The 21,469-nt window shown below is 40.3% G+C and overlaps 1 protein-coding gene across 1 annotated transcript in view; it reads right to left on the bottom strand.

The window, feature by feature from the left end:
- Positions 1 to 21,469, bottom strand: part of LOC135111822 (homer protein homolog 2-like) — a 40,169-nt gene that overhangs the window by 8,379 nt on the left and 10,321 nt on the right. The window contains 10 exon segments of the mRNA XM_064025531.1: positions 249 to 409; positions 1,196 to 1,380; positions 1,857 to 2,025; positions 6,476 to 6,571; positions 12,692 to 12,740; positions 12,742 to 12,924; positions 13,156 to 13,287; positions 13,734 to 13,784; positions 13,786 to 13,845; positions 13,847 to 13,892. Of these exon segments, the coding sequence (XP_063881601.1) occupies positions 249 to 409; positions 1,196 to 1,380; positions 1,857 to 2,025; positions 6,476 to 6,571; positions 12,692 to 12,740; positions 12,742 to 12,924; positions 13,156 to 13,287; positions 13,734 to 13,784; positions 13,786 to 13,845; positions 13,847 to 13,892 (1,132 nt within the window).

Raw genomic sequence — 21,469 nt, 5'->3', positions numbered from 1 at the left:
GACCATATCTTTCACACTTAAACTCTTGGTAGGAATTCCCTCTGAGAAGTAGGTATGACACACCTACCCTCTTCAAATTATAGCCTTCACATCCTAGATAAAGAAAGCTATTCTTAAAGATTCTTACAAATAACAAAAAGAATTATGCAGTATGACACTTAACAGAGAGACCATTTCATTGCATAGTCATAAATACTCCCATTACACAATCTAATTTCATAACAGCTCTATTAAAACATCAGCCTCACCTGCATCTTCTCTCGTAAATCTTCTGCTCGAGCTCGCTGCAGCTGAACCTCCATTTCCTCTATTGTTGACTCCCGGGACCTGAGCTCCTCCTCAGTACTCTCCAGCCTTGCCCTCAATGAAGCCACTTCCTTCACCAGCTCCTCAGACTCACCAAGACCTACTGAACATTGCAACATTTGATTAATACCAATGAACAAATAAAAAAATAATGAAATAGTTCTGTATATTCATTTTAAGTACCTAAATTATAATATATAAATGTTTGTCAAAAGCTCAGATCTCATTGCTACACAGTTAATAAATAAAATACCATACAGCTGAGGGACCCCATGAATTATCTATTAATCCAACAACATCTGCAGTAAATTATCAAACATAATGAATATTCTCAGTCTTCCTTACTGGAGGACATTACAAAGGTAAGTCTGCTAATGTGTAAAATTTATGCTCCTCTGGTATACATTCTTCTAAAACTGGAAGTAGAGTGCCATTTGATGGACAGAAAAACAGATGTAAGCTCCAAGCCATGAGAAGAGTTAAAACTAGAAATTGTAAGATCTGACAAAAAAAAATGCACATGATTGTTCTGCCTCTGACTACCATCAGATGACTTGGTGTAAACATGAAGCCTGCCTTTCAAAACAATGGTGAGGGAGATTATGTTGATGGAGCATGGCAGACAGTATCTTCTGTTAAGACAGTGTGAGACTGCAAGAGATGTAACACTATGTGGGACTGTGAAAGTTACAACAAAACACTTTTGACTTCATTCTGCCTAGTGAGGCTACATGAGATGAACCTTGCCATACATTTAGTATATAAACCTGAATATCCATCATACTTCTCAAAATAACACCCATCTCAAAATACTGCAAATGTTGAATATCCATCATACTTCTCTAAATAACACCTATCTCAAAATACTGCAAACGCCTAAATTCCTTACTCCGTCCTCCTGCATCTAGTTCATGTATACGAGTCTTCATGCGACTGTTTTCTTCTTTGTAGGTCTGTAGCTGCTTCTTCCACTCTTCCACATTAGCTGTGGATTCCTGGAGGGCTGAGGTGAGCCGAGCATTTGTCGTTTTTAGTGAATTTAGTTCTATTTCCCACTTCTTAGCATTGGCAGAACTGGAAGGGAGGAATGTAAACTGTTACTATGTAACAATACATTCCTTGTAATCTGAATTAGATTTGTGTTATGAAAAGAAATAATAAAACCATCTGAATACAACAAACCCTAGAACATCTAGAATGGCACTACTTCAAATATCAAATTATTATGCTTGTCACACCTTTTGAAACTGATTGAGATGTAAATATATGGAGTTATCCAAGCAGCAATTGTATAACACTGAAAATATGAAGGACCAAGCAGCTCTCTGATGTTACTCAGGCCTCAGCAGAGAATGTCACAAAAGAGGAGTTGGCCTGTAAAGAATGTTAGCAGATTCTCAAAGTATAAAAATGTTACCCATATCTATTCACCTTGGCTGTCCTACAAAATCAAGGAACTAACTTTCAAAATAGCAATTACAGTAAAATAAGATGAACTTCAGGCAGGGTTGCCACCATCACTCACGCAACTCCAGATGTCAAACAAATACCTTTGAGCAAGAGCAAGCTTGAGTCGGTCATTTTCATACTTGAGCTGCATCTGGGTGTCAACATTTCCTCCAGCACCTGCAGCGCCCACCTTGTCTCCCCCTCCTCCCCCTCCTCCCCCACCTGCCCCACCCTGCTTGTGCTTTGGACTTTCTCCTGTAGGCTGCAGACCTGTAAGGGAAGGCCACCAATGCATTAGCAGGTCACACACATACATGGTACAAGACATTACTCAGGCATACAGTAAAAACTGTACAACCAAAATTATCAATGAATGATTTACATGCAAATGTTGAAATCTTACAGACTATGTATACATGCTGCTGTATTGAAATGAATGAACAAATACAAAATCACACACACACACACACACACACACACATGTATTTACCTAGTTGTATTGTACAGGGCATGAGCCAAAGCTCATTTTGTCCTGTCTCCATATCCAAATTTATCCAGTTTCTTTTAATATATATATATATATATATATATATATATATATATATATATATATATATATATATATATATATATATATATATATATATATATATATATATATATATATATATATATATATATATAGTGTGTGTGTGTGTGTGTGTGTGTGTGTGTGTGTGTCTGTGTGTATGTGTGTGTAATGCAGAAAACTTTCTTACTTTAAACTAATGGGGAAAGCCAATGTAAAAGAGTATGTGATTCAGGCAAGCATAGAACCTGTCTTTATAAATGATGATGATGATGGTGATGATGATAAAACTGTATCTAAGTCTTACATTAATCTGAATGACAAAAAAAAAGAATAATGATGTGGAAAAACTAAATTTATGTATTTTGGTGCACAGAAAGAAACTTATATACATTATTTGTCCACTGTACATTATGTAATGTATTAACTGGCTTCATGGTCAATAAGGTACTTCCTTCTATGACACTATTTCCCATTAGCACACAAAAAAACTATTGTAGCAAGGTAATCAGCATGGTGTGTCAATTACAGCATCCATTATCTCAAAGAGTAACAAATTGATAGCTGTGTTATTCCAATCCCACTTCACTCCATGATGTAAGTTCCCATCTTGGTGAGTCAGGATGCAGGGCAGGAGAGGGAGCTAAAGGCTGCAGAAGTCTACTAGTCTGCCTTTTGTCACACTAAGCAAGGTTAGCTGCTTGGTTTAAGGGTGAGTATATCATCGTAGAACTGTTTCCAGTGATATGTAATGATGAGATGAAGTATGATGTATGCATATGTTCTTCAGCAGTAGAGTGTAGAGAAGCTCTGACTTGCTCACAAAAAATGGGGATGAACTAAGATAGTTATACTTGATACTGCACTTATAATAAGCTCCTGCAACCATAATTAGACCAATTAAGTAAAAAATATATATCTTCCCTTACTTCAGCATTCTAGCAAGGTATTTATGATTTGTAATTATTGTTCATCATAAATACCAGTGTTTCTCTTCCTATGAATATGTTTTTTTTCATATTTACTATAGTAAAACCTTACTACTAATATGCAATCTAAAATGCATTACAGAAGCATAGGCAGAGAAAGAAGCATTGCTATGGCAAACAAGCAATATAAAAGATTGCACTTGACACAAAAATGCATATCATGTAGTTTTTATTATATATATATATATATATATATATATATATATATATATATATATATATATATATATATATATATATATATATATATATATATATATATATACAAAAGCCTTATTTCACCCAAACAACCTGTTTGAGGATGAACTGAAACAACCTTTAAACATGAATCACTCATTGCATGATGTATGTAAGGTAGATTCTATAAGTGTAAGAATAAAGTTCTCTATAAAATAGAAAGACAGAATGCTTTGGGATACACAAGGAGGGAAAGCAGGGCAATGGCAGGGCAAGAGTATGAACAGATGTAGTTAGATTAAAACTTTGATTAAATTCATCCCTTTAGGGAAGTTTTATAACTTTACACCTCAGAATATAGACATATGTAAAAATAAAAAAATACTATAATGTATTACAAATAATTACTTTGCAAAGAAATGAACATAGGTCATATAAAAAAATTGCTCACACCCCACACCTCGCAGTGCCTCATTTCATCCCACCTAATGCTTCACAATGCACTGACACCACAGCTGGCCACTATCACAATTACCTCCACAACTTACAAATTTCACTATTGTGGAACTGTCATTTTGTTTATTGATTCTGAGTTTATGACCAAGTAAATTTGTGGTTTTGCATTCACAGAGGTAGTTCTAAAAAAAGTAATCTTTAATCAAGAACAAATGTAAGGTATTACTGTATAAGAACAATAATAATTTCCACTTCACCTGAAACTCCCAAGCAACAACAACAACAAAATAAATTAAAAATAATAACAGATTAAGAGATAAATAAAATAAATCAGAATTCTGACAATCACTGCAGCCATAGGACTATACTCACTAAAATACAATGTGTTGCTTGAAGTCATTATTGAAAAATATGGAGCATAATTTTGTGCTGATTACATATTTTTGCAATTTAATTTGGTACACAGAATTTTTTATGGGCCAAAAAGGAGAGCAGCAAAATGTGATACAGTACTAATACTTGATTCCTGACACCTGACATACAAAAGAGTATGAAATAGTTAAATTTGGTGATTATAATTTTCAGATACTACAATAAGTAATACAAATTGTGATCATGTTTATATTAAAGAATTTTCTGTATTCAAAATCAGTGAAAAGAGTACAAGATGCCAGCAATGAAGACATTGATGAGAGGATGTAGGATTAGCCTGGTTGGAGACTGACAGAGTTTACAAAGGGTTTTGTTTTGGTTAAAAGACTGATCCCAAAACCATCACAAAGAACTCCCTCAGTTATCAATGATGTTTTTATCTGAAGACACAATGCTAGGAAGATCAAATGATAGACAGAGAAATTATCCTTCATACAAAAAACCACTCAGGCTACAAAACACACTACACTATGTATAAACAGTGAACACCAAACAGTACTGCATCACAGCTTCAAAATCCTTAGAAATCATTAAGAGCTCTTAAAGCACAGGCATATCATTTCAATTCATCCCACATGCAGCATGCTAACACAGAAATATTAAACACTATGCACCTCTACATCTCTACTTGCAGCGATGGGGGTGAACAGGTGTGTGTGAGGAGGGACTGAGTGTGGACCTGTCATCCTGGGCCTGTGAGCGACCACGCACAAAAGGAAATAAGACTGCAGACGATGAGCATGCACCAGTTACCTGGGACTGTTACATCCTTGGCAGCTTAGTATTCCAGTCACTTGAAGTCTGGGTTCCTTCATATCTACATACAGTCACCAACATCTTTTCCTTGCCTCTCTAGTCACCTGTGATTCCTACAGTTACAGTCACCTACTCTAATCATATGTTAGGGAAAGTGGGCTCAGTTGCTTGGGATAATCTTAGTATCATCAAAGTTAATGTAACAAATATGCTGGAAAAGCTGATTCCTGGCTCTAAGTTTCTCACATGAAATGTCAGAACTTCACTTTGCTTGTTCCTTGTATTACTTGTGGCATATTGGGACTTGTCAAATTACTCTGTTATATGAGGAAGGAGAGAGAGAGAGAGAGAGAGAGAGAGAGAGAGAGAGAGAGAGAGAGAGAGAGAGAGAGAGAGAGAGAGAGAGAGAGAGAGAGAGAGAGAGAGAGAGAGAGAGAGAGAGAGAGAGAGAGAGATAACCAGACATAGACACAGGCAAACAGAAAGATCAATAGCCATAACAAAACAAAGCAGAGAAGCAGAGGAGAGTTGGTGCTAAAGCTCTAGATCACACAAACACACACACACACACACACACACACACACACACACACACACACACACACACACACACACACACACACATTCATACACAAGCACAAACTTGGAATAGCCTAAACACATAAGTGGTCCAAGCAAAAATACTGATCCATTTAAAGCTAAGTTAGATAACAGTAAATATAGACACAGGACAATATGAGCATAACTCTTTTCCTGTAGATCAAAACTAGATAAATACAATTGGGTAAATACACAGCTTTACCCAGAGACTGGACCACAAAAGCTCAAAGCCGGCAGTCAAGAATCTAACGCATGATCCTCAAGACCATCAGTGAATTACACACACACACACACACACACACACACACACACACACACACAAACAGACTTCTGACTCTTATTTCATTAAATGTATGTGTTTTGCTCATTTTCTACACTTTGGTCAGTCTTTGGCAAATAATCTGTGATGTGATTTGAAGGTTTTACTGATCACTTACATTTTTTTTTGTTTTTTTTTTGTTCATATGTCATTAATAGATCCCAAATGCCATTATGAGAAATACTTAAATCATTTAGGTGAAATGTTTTGATAAAGCATGCGGCAACCTGCTAAGTGTTAGTGACAACACACGGCTTAAGTCCTCATCCAACGCTGTTAGTGGTGTTAGGACAAGGTAGAGGCAACATGCAGCTTGAGGCCAACAGTGACACAGAGCCAAGGCGAGGCCCCACACAGGCCCCATCACCCCACACACTCAGGGGCTCTCCAGCTTAGCTCTACTGCAACCTTGATGCCAATTACCTGAGAGGCTTTGTGAGCGCTGGTGAGCAACTAAGGATGATTTGAGCAGCGAGGCATTAGTGTCATTAGAGTTGGCCAGGGCAAGGTGGTCCAGACCTGTAAGAGGAGCCCAGTGAGCCCTCTCTCTTTCTCTCTCCCTCTCTCTCCTGTTGTCTTTTCTCTCTCTCTCTCTCTCTCTCTCTCTCTCTCTCTCTCTCTCTCTCTCTCTCTCTCTCTCTCTCTCTCTCTCTCTCTCTCACAACATTCTCCTCAGATTCTCCTGTTCATCTTATAATGAGTCTTCTTAAGGACTACACAAGTGTCTAGGGTGTCCCATGAGCAGCGTCAAGTGTCAGCCTCAAGTCACGGCCTGTGTGCGGCCCTCCTGGTGTCTGATGCTGCAACATGACTCACACAACATATTATTCAAATACATACAACTTAAAACTATCAGTCTTAAAGCACAACATGGCTCAATCATTTGGCTTAAATGGTATATTATATATCACTTGTCAATGAGGTATGTAGTTATAAAGACATCGTAAGGTAATAGTCTTCACAATGAATACACAGGCAATTAGGCATTTACTGTAGATAAGAATGAACATTTTTAATAGGTCATGCCAGTAGTTGATGGTTGTCAGTCAGCTTGTGGTGTCCTGCCTAATGCTCCAGCATCCTCATGTCTGTCAATCTTCAGAAGTCAAGCGCCACACTTCCAGCAGGCAAGAGAGAAAACAGTATAGAGTAGTGAAGGCCTCCATCTTGGTGATCTGGTAACCACACTAGAGGAGGAAGACATCACTTGCTAAGCAAATGAGATGTACCACTCAATATATCAAACAAAAAAAATGCAAGAAAAAAAAAAAACTTAGGAGCAAGGGGTTATTCTGAAATGACTGCAGTATTCCACTAATGTCTACTAGGGAATGTGTGAATGTGAGGCATGCTACAGCACTGTGATCAGGTGTATTTTATGTATGCTGCATCTTAGACACACAGAAATAACACCTAACTCAGCTGATGCAAGATTTCCTCATTTTCATTTCACTTGCATCAAGATGAGAAATGATATGGAAAAACTGAGCTTATGAATCCTACAAAAAAAGTAAAAATATAAGGCTTCCTTAACAGTAATCTTACACATCTATATCATCAATGCTTACTGACAGCAATGGGTTAAAAATCTCCAAACACACCTCAGCATCAACAACAGCCTAGGCTAACCATCACAGCTTGTGTGAGAAACAAATATGAGCAATCACCCACACAGCACAAGGGAAGCATTAGGAGCACAACCACCTCAATCATTGCTGCTCTCTCACTCTCTACACACACACACACACACACACACACACAGAGTTATGAGCCACGTGTGCTTCAGTAAGTGAGGGTAAAACAAGCCCTGGACACAGCTTGTGGACACATGTGGCACACTGACTGTCCTGCCCATAGGCATCTCACCTTTGGTTAATGTGTTCAGACTCACTGGTGGTTGGGTAAGATGTGTTAGTTCAGCCAACATAGAAAATATTGTAAGCATTCTCAATATTAAAATTGTTCTAATTATTCATGTGAGGTTGATAACTGAAGAACAATTTTTAATACAATATACTTTCTTATTATAATGTTTATTACAGTTTCTTTATTTTTATTTTTTTTACTATTAAGAAGGCTGACAATAGAGTGGTGCTGTGCTAGCCTCTCCAGCATCAGGTGGTCGCTGTTAGTTGTGCTGCACTGCTAAGCTAATAATAGGAAGATTAATGCACAATATATGTCTGCCAGAAGGAAGTGCTGAGTGCTGTGAGGCTCAGCTTGTGTGGAGGTAAACACCTCTTTAGTAAGACACCAAGGTGAATGTTCTTGAAGGAAGAACTGCAAACTAGTGCACATTTTTTAATATTGCCATGAGCCAAACAATACCTCATATTCCAGCATACTTCAATTTTCTGTGGCTGAAACCACAAAAAGAAAGAGAGAAAGGTAGCATGGTGCCTTCCTTCAAGATGTGGCACTAGGAGAAAAGGGTGAAACAATAAAAATGGAAAAAGACAAGCCTAAGAGACTTCTGGACCGGCGTGCTGAGAGTCCCCTCAAGGCTGCGTCGATGTCATCCTCGAGAGCCAGAACTAGAGAGTCCAGGTCTGCGGCAAGATGATGGTGAACATAAAAAAGAAGAAATATGACTGACCTGTACAAAGTACAAAAGAACAGAGAAGTAGGTAGTTAACTCAAATGGATTCTACAGTGTCTTCCAAGTTCATCCAAAACGTGTACGTATTCTAATTAGAAACCTCAGTCCAATCTTATGATAATCTGGTCTTGGAAAAAGCTGTTATATTTTTGAGTTCACACAAACAGTAATGATACAAAAGAATAAGAAAAGGTTTACAGAATACGGAGAGTGCGAAACTGATGTGCAAAGCACAAAATAAGTCACAGAATAAAATTAAGAAAACAGTCTTGAGCACATCAGCCACCAGTTGTTGAGGGTCTTGCTAAATACTATAGTTCTGGGGTGTAATGCAACCCTCATTTTTGCTCCTGCAGTAAGAGTTGGGAGGTTGGAAGGTTGAAGTCACAAGAAAAGATACACAAGGTAAGAGTTGGGAGGAAGGAGATGGAAAGTAGGAGTCAGTCAAGAGTGTCATCCATTAATTTTCTTAATTCCAACTTGCTTCCTCTTAATTCCAACTTTTTTTTATCATTCCTGCAAGTGTTAAAACCATTTTCTATATATATAGATATATACAATTGCATTCCATTAGTGGGTGGACAGCTCACACACTTCTGACCAACTTCTTCCTCATAACTCTAACCTCCTTCCTCATGACTCCAATCTTCTCAGAGTTGGGAAACAGGAACTGGTCAGGTGTGATCCACCCAATAATGAAATGGAGCTTTATAAATATAGTTGCATATAAAGAAACTTCAAAGTTTGAGAAAACTTAGATCTAATGTGCAATAGTCTGCAATGAGGGAGGTGAACCTCGACTGGTGAGCTTAATTAGTAGAAGCTACAACACAGTGTGACAAACTTGGAATTCTCCTGGGACACAAGGGGTACATCTTGCTATGGCTGCACCTTGAATCCAGTGAGAGGTGTTGGACACAACATACTATACACCTCCACCCAGGTAATGAACACAGAGCCAGGAACAAGCAACTCTTGAGAGTCACTGCCAAAACTACTAATCCATGAACACAACATGACATTCACCCAACACAAACAGTAGGTTAGCAACACAGAAATGACACAGTCTCTTCCATACTCACAACCTTCATTCTCACACAGCCATGGGAAACAAAACCTCAGATGCAACAGAGATGAATAACACAATAACATGAGTCATGGAACATTTTTAATGCCACCTTATATCTTTTCATTTGCACAAACAAGAGAAGACATAAGTGTGTTATAGAGTGGATGAGGATGTGTGGGTGTGTGCTGTGTGTTGTGTGTTTGGATGAGAGAGAGAGAGAGAGAGAGAGAGAGAGAGAGAGAGAGAGAGAGGAGAGAGAGAGAGAGAGAGAGAGAGAGAGAGAGAGAGAGAGAGAGAGAGAGAGAGAGAGAGAGAGAGAGAGAGAGAGAGAGAGAGAGAGAGAACTCAGACAAACAATCATCATGCAGCACTCAAGGGAGACTCACAAGCAGGCATGCACTACCTCCCACTCACAGGCATGCACAGAGGCAGAGGTGATAATGGCTTGTTTCTTTTTGTTCTTTCCCTCAATCAAAATGAGCCGTCACTAATGCTCACCACTTGCTCAAAATTCTAACACCAAACATGAATGACCAACTACTGATGGGGGAGAGAGAGTAAAAAAAAAAAAAATAAATAATAATAATGATAATAATAATAAAAAAGCCTCCTGCTGTTGTGGTGGTAACACTGTGGCTGCTGCTTCAAATGAGAGCAAGAGTACAGAGAATGAGACAGGTACATAGTGACTTCTGCTGTCAAGGACTACGGAAAACTTCAGCACACCTCAGTATTGTCAAAGGCTTATGAGAACATTTCCCAAAATATCATTAAATAACAAAGGCTATTTTTTTCAAGATAATGTTCCAACTACTTGTGTCACTCATCAAATACAATATTATCTTCTACATAAAATGTCTCATAAGAAAATGCCATCACAAACCTCAATAGGAGGAATACCACTCTTGAGTCTTTCATCACTTTCAAGAATGTCTAACAAAATACTTAGTGAAATCTCCTCTATAATCACAATCAACATGAAAATAACCCCCTCCCCACCCAATTAAACTTCTGACACTTCTCACCCTTAATGAACCTGTCTGGTGGAAGCTTAGAGTGTGATCTTCAAAGACTGGTACCAGTGAAAGCAGTGAAGAGTAATACAGCCAGTTTACTGCCTGTAATTCTATTTTATTTTCTGGAGTTACTTGGATGAAGTAATGAGTGCCATACCATCACTAGCAGTGTCCTAAACTCTTTATCTTCACATGGGGTTTGGGTATGGTAGGAGGACCAGTCTAGCTCCCTTACTTGGTGATTGGTCCCAAGTTGAAATATACATGTTCTCAAATCTTGATCCCTGATTCCACTCTCAATGTGATAATGAGTTTGTCCTGATAATGGCACAGTTAATGATAGATTTTTTAAAATTGTTTTGAAAGTAACATGAAAACATTAATAAAAGTTTTATACCAAAGACTATAGGAACAACAACTGAAGAAATGAACTGCCATGTGATTCTATTAGATGCTCATGTGTCTTTAATAAAACAGCAAGAATTTTCTATAATGGAATATGAAATAACATCTCCTTAACTGATTTTTCTTGAAGAAAAAATTATATACAATGAAAAAAAAAAGAGAACCACTTTATATTTAAAAGATATGAAATGGCACCATAAAATGTATTCTTCAGTAAATAAACTCATACAATTTTTTTCTGAATAACTGTACTTCTTTGGTTCTGTTAGAGACAAACAGAGTAACATTCTGTGGAGCACCTAGGTCTTTCTGCAACTGAACAAAGTGATGGCCTATGGAGTGTCTGAGAACATTTGGGCATAGACAGCTTGTTTACGAAGCTGCACTGTGGACAGGTAGTAACTGAACAGAAGCTCTTACCTGGTATGTACCACAGCCTAGAGGAGCTATTACTTAGTGTGGGGAAGATCTATTAAACAGGGAGTGTAATGCCACAAGGAAGGAGGAGTAAAGATCTTACTTCATATCAATTCAAGGCAATAATGATGATGAAAGATTATGTATTACTTTTAGAGTGGCAGAAAAATACTAATGGAAGTTATATACTGAAGACTACAGAGAAAACAAATTCCTCAGTACTGGACATGTGATCTTAATGTCTGATGAAATTATGAAGGAGAAAGAGATGAAAGGGAGTGGATGTTTGGTTAAATTTTCCAGATAGAACACAAAAATAATACACTAGTCTTGCATCATATCAGCATTTTCTTTCTTTTTTTTCTTTGTATGTATCAAGAAAATTGGCCATGGACTACAAAAATAGAGGCAAAAAAATTTTGATTTTCATTCCACAAAATGTCAAAAAGGAGTAGTCCAGAATATGACAAGGGAAAATGTATCAGTGAATTCCATTTTTTGTTTGAACATAATTTCTTGCCTGGGAATGAGACATGTGCTTTATCAGACAACAAGGTGGTAGTCATAAGTAAAGTTGTCTGGTCATCAAGCACCACATATCTTCAATCTCATCACCACATCAGTTAATTTCTACATTAAAGTTTATCTGGCAATTCATGACTGATGAAAAAAGTAGTGTAATAACTTTCACTACAACATCAACAGTTTGATAATACAACAACATATTATCTCATTATAAACTGAAGCTCATTTTGCAATAATACTTTGATGCCAAGTTTTTCAGTCATTTCTGTGCAGTTACAATGCAGAGAAAAATCTGTAATCCAAAATCACAATAACCATAATGCTGTGCGACAAAAAAATAATAATAAATAAATAAATAAATAAATACAAATAAATAAATAAAAAAATAAAAATAAATAAATAAATAATAATAATAATAATAATAATAATAATAATAATAATAATAATAATAATAAATAAATAAATAAATAAATAAATAAATAAATAAATAAATAAATACATTAAAAAAAAAAAAAAAATCTGTGGAAAAAGAAAACAGATGAACAGAACCACCTGATCATTTACAAGCACCATCCTTCTGTACCTTGGGATCAGACTGTGACACCTACCTGAAGACACCGCATTGACCTCCCCCACTGAGTCCTGTTGGTTCTTGGCACGTGTGGTGAGGGGCGATGCAGTGGCTGAAGCAGAACCAGAGGACGACGACACAGCACCCCGCTCCACCGCCCACACCACCACCGGCTGCAGCACTACCACCGCCTGCACCTGCCCCAACTATAGTGCCATTGGTCTTTCCTGAGCGGGTTGCCTCCTTCACCTCATGGAATTTCTCTATGAACTGTAGACATAGAAAGGCAGGGCTATATAAACAGGTTGTAAGTGAAAGAAAACCAATAAAATCAATAAACAGCCACAAATAAGTGAATGTTTAAAAGTTATAGGAGATAATGGGAAAACTGTCTGGAAGTGGAAGGGTTAAGGGTTCTATAACTGAAGACATTTTATCCAGTTTACCTTAGTTCACTGTTCTATGATGGAAGATGTCTTATCCCATCAATAAACAGCTTACCTTGTTCAGTTCAGCCTCAGTGGAGAAGCCAAGGCCATACACTGTGTTGGCACGCATGTCGGACCACTGGCCAAACTTTTGTGACGTTTTGGTGAACATCATGTTGGGGGTGATGGTGCTGTTGATGACGGCCTGCAGTGATGATAAGGAGTGGTTTACAACTTGCTCTCTCTCTCTCTCTCTCTCTCTAAAACAGGTGTTCACAAAAGAATCCATTTTCAAGTGTCTTCCTTCTTTCTGTCATGCCTTCATGGGAGAGATTAAAGTTGGGAGGGACAGGGTAAGAGAAAGGAGGAGAAAGACAGATGTTGGGAGGGATAGAAGGATAGATGTTCAGAGGGACAAGTTAAGAGAAAGGAGAAAGATAGATGTTGGGAGGGATAGTAGGAGAGATGTTCAAAGGGAAGGGTTACAAGGAAGGAGGAGATTGGAATTAGAAGGTAGTTGGTTTAAAAGTGTGACCCTCCACTACAGGAATGCAATTTTACAGATAACTGAACAGAAACACTTGCTCCTGCCATAATATAATTAAACAGGCAGTGTGAGAGTGGAACAGTGCAAGTTATTATTTCACCCACCTTGGGACCCTCGACAGAGATGATGCGGTAAATTTGTCTGGTGGAGTCGTGGGAAGAAGGAGACGGAGACTGCAGATGAGGACGCCGGGATCCATGACCGCTTGGTTTTTGGGGTCGATGTGAAAGACATGAGCCTTGCAGGAGAATATGGGCTGCTCCCTGCAACACAGACAAAGGGAAGAGACAAGCATGAGGTGATTGTAAGGATTGCGACACACACACACACACACACACACACACACACACCACACACACACACACACACACACCACACACACACACACACAGCTACCCAAGCTGAATAAAATATGAATGAGAGAGATTGTTATGTGCAAATGTGTGACAAAAAAGAAAAGAAAAGGTAGATGTAGGAAACTTGTGTCAGCAAGGAGACTTAATACATATTAAGAAGACACACCAAGAAACTTTAGAAGAGATGGATAAGGATATACAGAAATATAGTTTTTTTTTAAATAAAGCAACAGATCTATGGAATGAATTATCAAAGCAAGTGGTGTGTGTGCAAACTGTATGTATAAAGTGGGAAGAAAAATATAGCATTATTAAGCGACAAAATATAACCAGCTCAACTTAATCCTGTAAAAATATATGGAAGTAAAATGATATACTAAGTTGGATAAGAGTATTGAATAGGGAGACAGGACACAATAAAAGTTTCAATTCAATACTGCAATGAGGTACACACACACACACACACACACACACACACACACACACACACACACACACACACACACACACACACACACAGGTAAGGAAGTAGATGCAATGCCATGAAAATCCTTGGAAAAACAAGGGTGGATACTTAAATAAATAAAAACGACAACACAGGCTCCGATTAAAATTGAGACCATTCATATCTGGAATTGGAAATCTTTATTGGCAGCCCAAGTCAATTCCCTTAAACCCTCCACAGTAATCACGCTGCTTCTCCTCTCTCTCTCTCCTCCCTCATCTCTCTCTCTCTCCTCTCTCTCACTCTCTCTCCTCTCTCTCTCTCTCTCTCTTCTCTCTCTCTCTCTCTAGCATTCCATATTTTAACCATTGTTCCTCTCCCCCTCTTCCTCCTTTATCTGTCTATTATTCATATTTTTCTATCACAATCCTTGCTTTCCTCCTCTGCCTCCTCTTCCTCTGCCTCTCTTTCCTCTTCCTCCTCTTTCTTCCACCTATTCATTCCTTCTCCATGTAAGAGTATACATATTGCAATTTTTCTCATCTCTTGCTACCATTTCCAACTCTTTTCCTTTCCTCCTCCTCCCCTCCTCCCTCCTCCTCCTCTGTTTCACTTCCACCCTACTTCGTCACTCCTCTTCCTCCTCATCTAACATCATATTTCCTCCAAAATTTATCTTTCCCTGCCACCATAATCATTCACATCAACTACTACCACCACCACAACCAACATACCCAAACATCATTTCTTCACCACCATCACTATCACCACCACCATTACTACCACCAGCACCACCACCACCATCACTACCATTACCACCATCTACTAGCCACCACCAGTAACACACTACATAACCATCACCATCCCAAACTCAACAACAATTCTGCCTCCTCCACTACATCTATACCTTGTCATAACCATCACCACCACAGCCTTCCTGCCTCTCTCACTCCCTGTCACCCCGTCACCTTGTAATCTCTCAATCCCTCACTGCCATAACCCCTGCGTCGCCCATTTCTTCCTTTTTCCTGTTATAATTACTTGCACCGAGGAGGAGGAGGAGTAGGAGGAGGAGGAAGAGAGGAGATGGGACAAGGAAAAAAAACAAGGGGAAAATCCAAGAGGGGGGTTCTAAATTCCCCTTTATTCCCTGTCTCACGAAAAAGCCAAAGGGGGTAAAAAATGTTATACTTTTCTCCCCAACCGTTAGTCTCCTCCCGAAATTATCCTGAACACGTATTCCCCCTCCCATCTCTCTCTCTCTCTCTCTCTCTCTCTCTCTCTCTCTCTCTCTCTCTCTCTCTCTCTCTCCAGGGCAGGTGTGGGAAGCAACGTTACCTCCTCTGGTATTAAATGTCTGGCTTGTGGCAACGCGGCTCGGGAGGGGAGGAGGGGGGGAGGGGAGAGAGGGAGAGGGAGAGGGAAGCGGGAGGGAGAGAGAGAGAAAGAGAGGTAGGAAGTGTTGCCATTAACACGCACGCTGGGGGAGACGATGTAAGGGGAGAGAAAGAAGGGAGAGAAAGTAAAAGGGGAACTTGTGTAAGGGAGGAGAGCAATGGGAGCCAGAGAGAGAGAGAGGAGAGGAGGAGAGAGAGAGGTGGAGAGGAGGAGAGAGACGAGAGAGAGTGAGAGAGAGGAGAGGAGAGAGAGAGAGAGAGAGTACAAGGCTCCTTTTTGCTCACCACATTTGCTGATGGTGAATAAGTAATGATGGACAGGTGTATGCTTCCGCCCTCTCTCAAAGTAAACCAGGGTGAGAAATTTGAACTCTCTCTCTCTTCTCTCTCTCTCTCTCTCTCTCATCTCTCACTCTCTCTCTCTCTCTCTCTCTCCTCTCTCTCTCTCTCTTTTTAACCCGACACTCATAATCTAGATTCTAGACTAAGCTCCCTCCTCCTGGTGTTTTGAATTCGAACCAGGAGGAGGAGGAGGAGGAGGAGGAGGAGGAAAAAAGGAAAAAGGAAAGACTATAATGAGGGTGAAAGAAAGAACTTGCAGAGAGAGAGAGAGAGAGAGAGAGAGAGAGAGAGAGAGAGAGAGAGAGAGAGAGAGAGAGAGAGAGAGAGAGAGAGAGAGAGAGAGAGAGAGAGAGGTGTAATAGGGTGATGGCAAACAAGGGAAGGAGGGAGGAGGGGAGAAAGGGGGGTAAACAGAGGGAGAGAGGGAGAGAGGGAGAGGGAGGGAGAGGGTGAGAGAGGGAGGGAGAGGTGGGGAGAGGAAAGCCTGGAGCGCATGTAAGTCTCTGTGCATGTCTGCCCTTTATATGTTTACACACACACACACACACACACACACACACACACAGACACACACACACACAGAGAGAGAGAGAGAGAGAGAGAGAGAGAGAGAGAGAGAGAGAGAGAGAGAGAGAGAGAGAGAGAGAGAGAGAGAGAGAGAGAGAGAGAGAGAGTAAAGGAGAAGAAAGAAGAGAGAAGTGAAGCAAGATATTTCAACATAATGCTGCTGTAGTTGTTGTTGTTGTTGTTGTTGTTCCTGTTGTCGTTGTTGTTGTTATCTGCAACACTACAAGCATGCCTCAACCTTCCCATCCACCTTACTACTACTACTACTACTACTACTACTATTAGAACTGCAACAACCACAACAATAACTACTACTATTACTACTACTACTACTACAACTCCTACTACTACTATTGCTGCTACTACTACCTCTACTTCTACTACTACTACTACTACTACTACTACTACTACTACTACTACTACTACTACTTTTACTACTGCTACCACCTGCACCATGAACACAATATTACGTAGCAAGAATTTCAAGTTCTAATACATTATCTTCGTTTTCCATTTCTCCTACATCTCCTCCTCCTCCTCCTCTTCTTACTCCTCCTCCTTTGTTTGCTTCTTTCTCTTTTTCTTTTCTTTTTCCTTCCTCTGAGAATATTTTTCGTTTCATAATGACAAAACAAAAAGTATGGAGAAAAGAACGAGGCAAGCATAAACTGAAAATGAGAGAGAGAGAGAGAGAGAGAGAGAGAGAGAGAGAGAGAGAGAGAGAGAGAGAGAGAGAGAGAGAGAGAGAGAGAGAGAGAATCCTCGTTACACATGTGATAAGACAAATTTATGCAAACAACACCAAGAAAATAAAGAGAAATAAAGAAAACACGGACAGATATATGACAAAAAAGACACAACAAAAGAGAACACAAAAGCCTCCGAGACACACACACACACACACACACACACACACACACACACACACACACACACACACACACACACACATACCAAAAGGAAGCAAGAGGAGGAAGACCAACACACTGGAGGGAGGAGGAGGAGGAAGAATGGAGGAAGAGAAGAAATGGAGGAGGAGGAAGAGGAGGAGGAGGAGGAGGAGGGCGCTATATCGACCACGAGCTTCAGACGGTTGCCTCGAGGAAGGAGGGAACTGCCCCCCACACACAGTACATGCACATACACTCCCCCTCTCCCTTTACACACAAACGGGACGTCAACACACATACACACACTCTCTCTCTCTCTCTCTCTCTCTCTCTCTCTCTCTCTCTCTCTCTCTCTCTCTCTCTCTCTCTCTCTCTCTCTCTCTCTCTCAGACGTTCCCGAAACTTGATCCCGAATAATATAATGTTGCCTCCTCTTCTTCCTCTTCCCCCCATCGCTCCTCCTTCTCCTCCTCCTTCCATTACTGTTACTCTTTGCTCGCGGGCATACGGAAGGGGAGGGAGGGGGAAGGGGGAACAGTACACCCTAGATAGCCAGAGTAAGGTGCCACGATAATAAAATGAATGAATAAGTGGAGAAATTAATACATCAATGCACTTTTTTTTCCTGGATGAGCTTTACAGATTACAAGGAAGCGTATCACAGGGGAGGATAACAAGGGGAAGGTAACGAAAGGAAGGTGGCGCAACACGTATTCAGAAACGCTTTGCTCTCTCACCACGACTGTTTTCAAAGGCCACAAAGATGATTAGCCAGATTCTCAACTCAATGTAGAAATCTCGTTAATCTTATTTATTTATCTTTATTTGGTTTTATCATGCTCCACTCCACCAACTTGTGGCGCTCAATCTGTCGCTAGAACCGTAAAAATATCCTTAAAAACTTGTGTAACTTCTATGTGGAGCCTTTTCAAAGCAGTGGAGGTGCGGCGCAGGTGTTTCAGAAGAAGGTCCTATCGCCAGCAGTCTTGCCTCCTGTCTGGCCCGAGTCTTGAGCTTAGCCTTGAGTTTAGAGTGGAGAAATAACAGCAGTGGAGGAGGATTTTGACAGTTACCAAAAGGGCTAATCCTCAGGTAGATGCAGGTAAACCCGACTTGCGCACACACACACACACACACACACACACACACACACACACACACACACACACACACACACTCTCTCTCTCTCTCTCTCTCTCTCTCTCTCTCTCTCTCTCTCTCTCTCTCTCTCTCTCTCTCTCTCTCTCTCTCTCCTGGGCAGCACACGCCTGATGTTTATCGATAACCCTTACACTGATACACAGTTTTTTTTTTTTCCCCTTAGTCACCTACAACGTTCCAATTACTTATTTTGTATACCACAGTTTCTCAAGTCGTTTTGTAGCTTGGAAAAGACAAAATTAGCTTGTTTTCTGCGTGCGTCCATGCAAGCAATTCTTTACAGCGCTCTGAATGTTAGCAAGAGATGACCAGAACAGTGAACGAGCTTTTAGTGCTGCCGCTGAATTACATCAGGTCACTGCAATAACTTGAATGTAGCCTAAGCTAATGTACAGTCGCGGTTAGAAGTCTTGTAACCTGCTACCCTCACTTCCACTTTATTTAATGTCTTCCCTCAGTCTTAAGCCCTCCTTAGAATCACCATCTATCTGTGTTAGGTTTTGCAACACATGAGAGGATCGACGATGAAGGCAAACCATTTAAATTAGTGGAAAAGAATGCGGCACGAGAACAGACTTTTGGCCGCGACTGTACCAAGGTTAATGTGATCCAGCCTAAGACCGCTGATTCTTGTACGGTATTTCAGTGTTATGAAGCATTATTGCATTTACGTGACAAAGTTTTCTATGTTGATACGTTGATTTAAAAGCCACCTCCTCCTACTGATACACCCTGTCATTGAATTTTTTTTTTTTTTTTACTTCTACCTTCTTGACTTGTCAGACAGGAAGCTTGGCAATGTCTTTTGTTATTTAGCTACGTCTAGTTTTCTTGCATTTACGTGTGGCAAACCCTACAAGTTTTCTATATTGATTTGAAAACCACCTCATCCTATTGTCAGTGAAACTTTGCTTTTATTTTTACCTTGTTTATTTATCGGGTAGGAAGCTTATCATTGTCATACTATTTAGTCGAGCCTGGTTTTCGTGGCTTGGGAGAAAACGATCACACCTTCCTCCCCCACCGTGATAGAAACCTTGCTTTTACCTGTCCCTTCTTCACTTATAAGGCAGAAAGCTTATCAGTGTCTCATCTTGCTGGGTCTGGTTTTCATGGGCTGCGAGAAATAGTGTACTGGACTCGAGAAACAAATAGAACCATCACATTCCTCCTCCACCTTGTTATAGAAACTTTCCTTCTACCATTGTCTCCTTCAGGTATCATACAAAAAGCTCATCATTGTCTTTCATTAGTTGGCTAGATCTAGTTTTCGTAGCCTGGAAGACAATTACAACCATCACATTTTACTACAGCAACCTTTGTCTCCTTCAGTTATCACCCAGAAACCTTATCGATGTCTTTTAATAATTTGCTGGGTTTGGTTTTCGTGGCCAGGGAGAAATGCATGTACGTCGTGTGCTGGATTCAAGAAGCAAGTAAACTATAGTGTGGCGTGGAAACTCTGGCATGATGGGGCGACTAAGCTGGAGAAATTTGGGAATATACAGGCAGGGCAGGAATCTGAACACACACACACACACACACACACACACACACACACACACACACACGAGCAGGTGGTGGTAGTAGTAGTAGTAGTAGTAGTAGTTATTTAGCCCCTCACCAAACATCCTTACGAATCAGAGAGAGAGAGAGAGAGAGAGAGAGAGAGAGAGAGAGAGAGAGAGAGAGAGAGAGAGAGAGAGAGAGAGAGAGAGAGAGAGAGAGAGAGAGACTATAAGTAGATGTCAAGATCGGGGGCTCGTGGATAGACTGAGTCACGGGCGTCAAACACTCAAGACACTCCACTGCCTTCAGTCACCCCCTTCCTCTTCCTCCTCTTCCTCCTCTTCCTCCTCATCCTCCTCCTCCTCTTCCTCTTCCTATCGCTCCTCCTGCTCGTTCTTCCACTTGTATAGCTCCCCTTCCTCCTCCTCCTCCTCCTCCTCCTCCTCCTCCTCCTCCGCCTCCTCCTCCTCCTCCTCACGGTCATTCACTTACGTTTTATTTGATATGTAAACTCTCTCTCTCTCTCTCTCTCTCTCTCTCTCTCTCTCTCTCTCTCTCTCTCTCTCTCTCTCTCTCTCTCTCTCTCTCTCTCTCTGTAGGAAAAATACTGAGATAACAGCACACACACACACACACACACACACACACACACACACACACACACACACACACACACACACACACACACTACAAAAGATGTGTATGGTACAAAAGCCAAATAAAAAAAGGGGAAAAAGGGAAGGGAATAATAAATAAAGGGACGTGGGAGTAATAAAGGGTGAGGGGAATGCTCAGAAGCAGCAGTAATATAATTCTTTTCACACAAACTTTTTAATGAAATAACTTAGTAATGGTGTGTGTGTGTGTGTGTGTGTGTGTGTGTGTGTGTGTGTGTGTGTGTGTGTGTGTGTGTGTGTGTGTGTGTGTGTGTGTGTGTGTGTGTGTGTGTGATAGCATGAAAGCTTCAAGGGTCACAGTGTAAAACCGGTTCACACACACACACACACACACACACACACACACACACACACACACACACACACACACACACACACACACAACTGTCCTCAGAGTTAACAATTCAGTCGGGTATGTACAGCGAGCGCACACTGTACACACACACACACACACACACACACACACACAGAGAGAGAGAGAGAGAGAGAGAGAGAG

Source organism: Scylla paramamosain, chromosome 22 (assembly GCF_035594125.1).
Source record: "Scylla paramamosain isolate STU-SP2022 chromosome 22, ASM3559412v1, whole genome shotgun sequence".
NCBI lineage: Eukaryota > Metazoa > Arthropoda > Malacostraca > Decapoda > Portunidae > Scylla > Scylla paramamosain.
The sequence above is the reverse complement of the archived record's forward strand: the minus strand, read 5'-3'. Positions and strand labels throughout refer to the sequence as shown.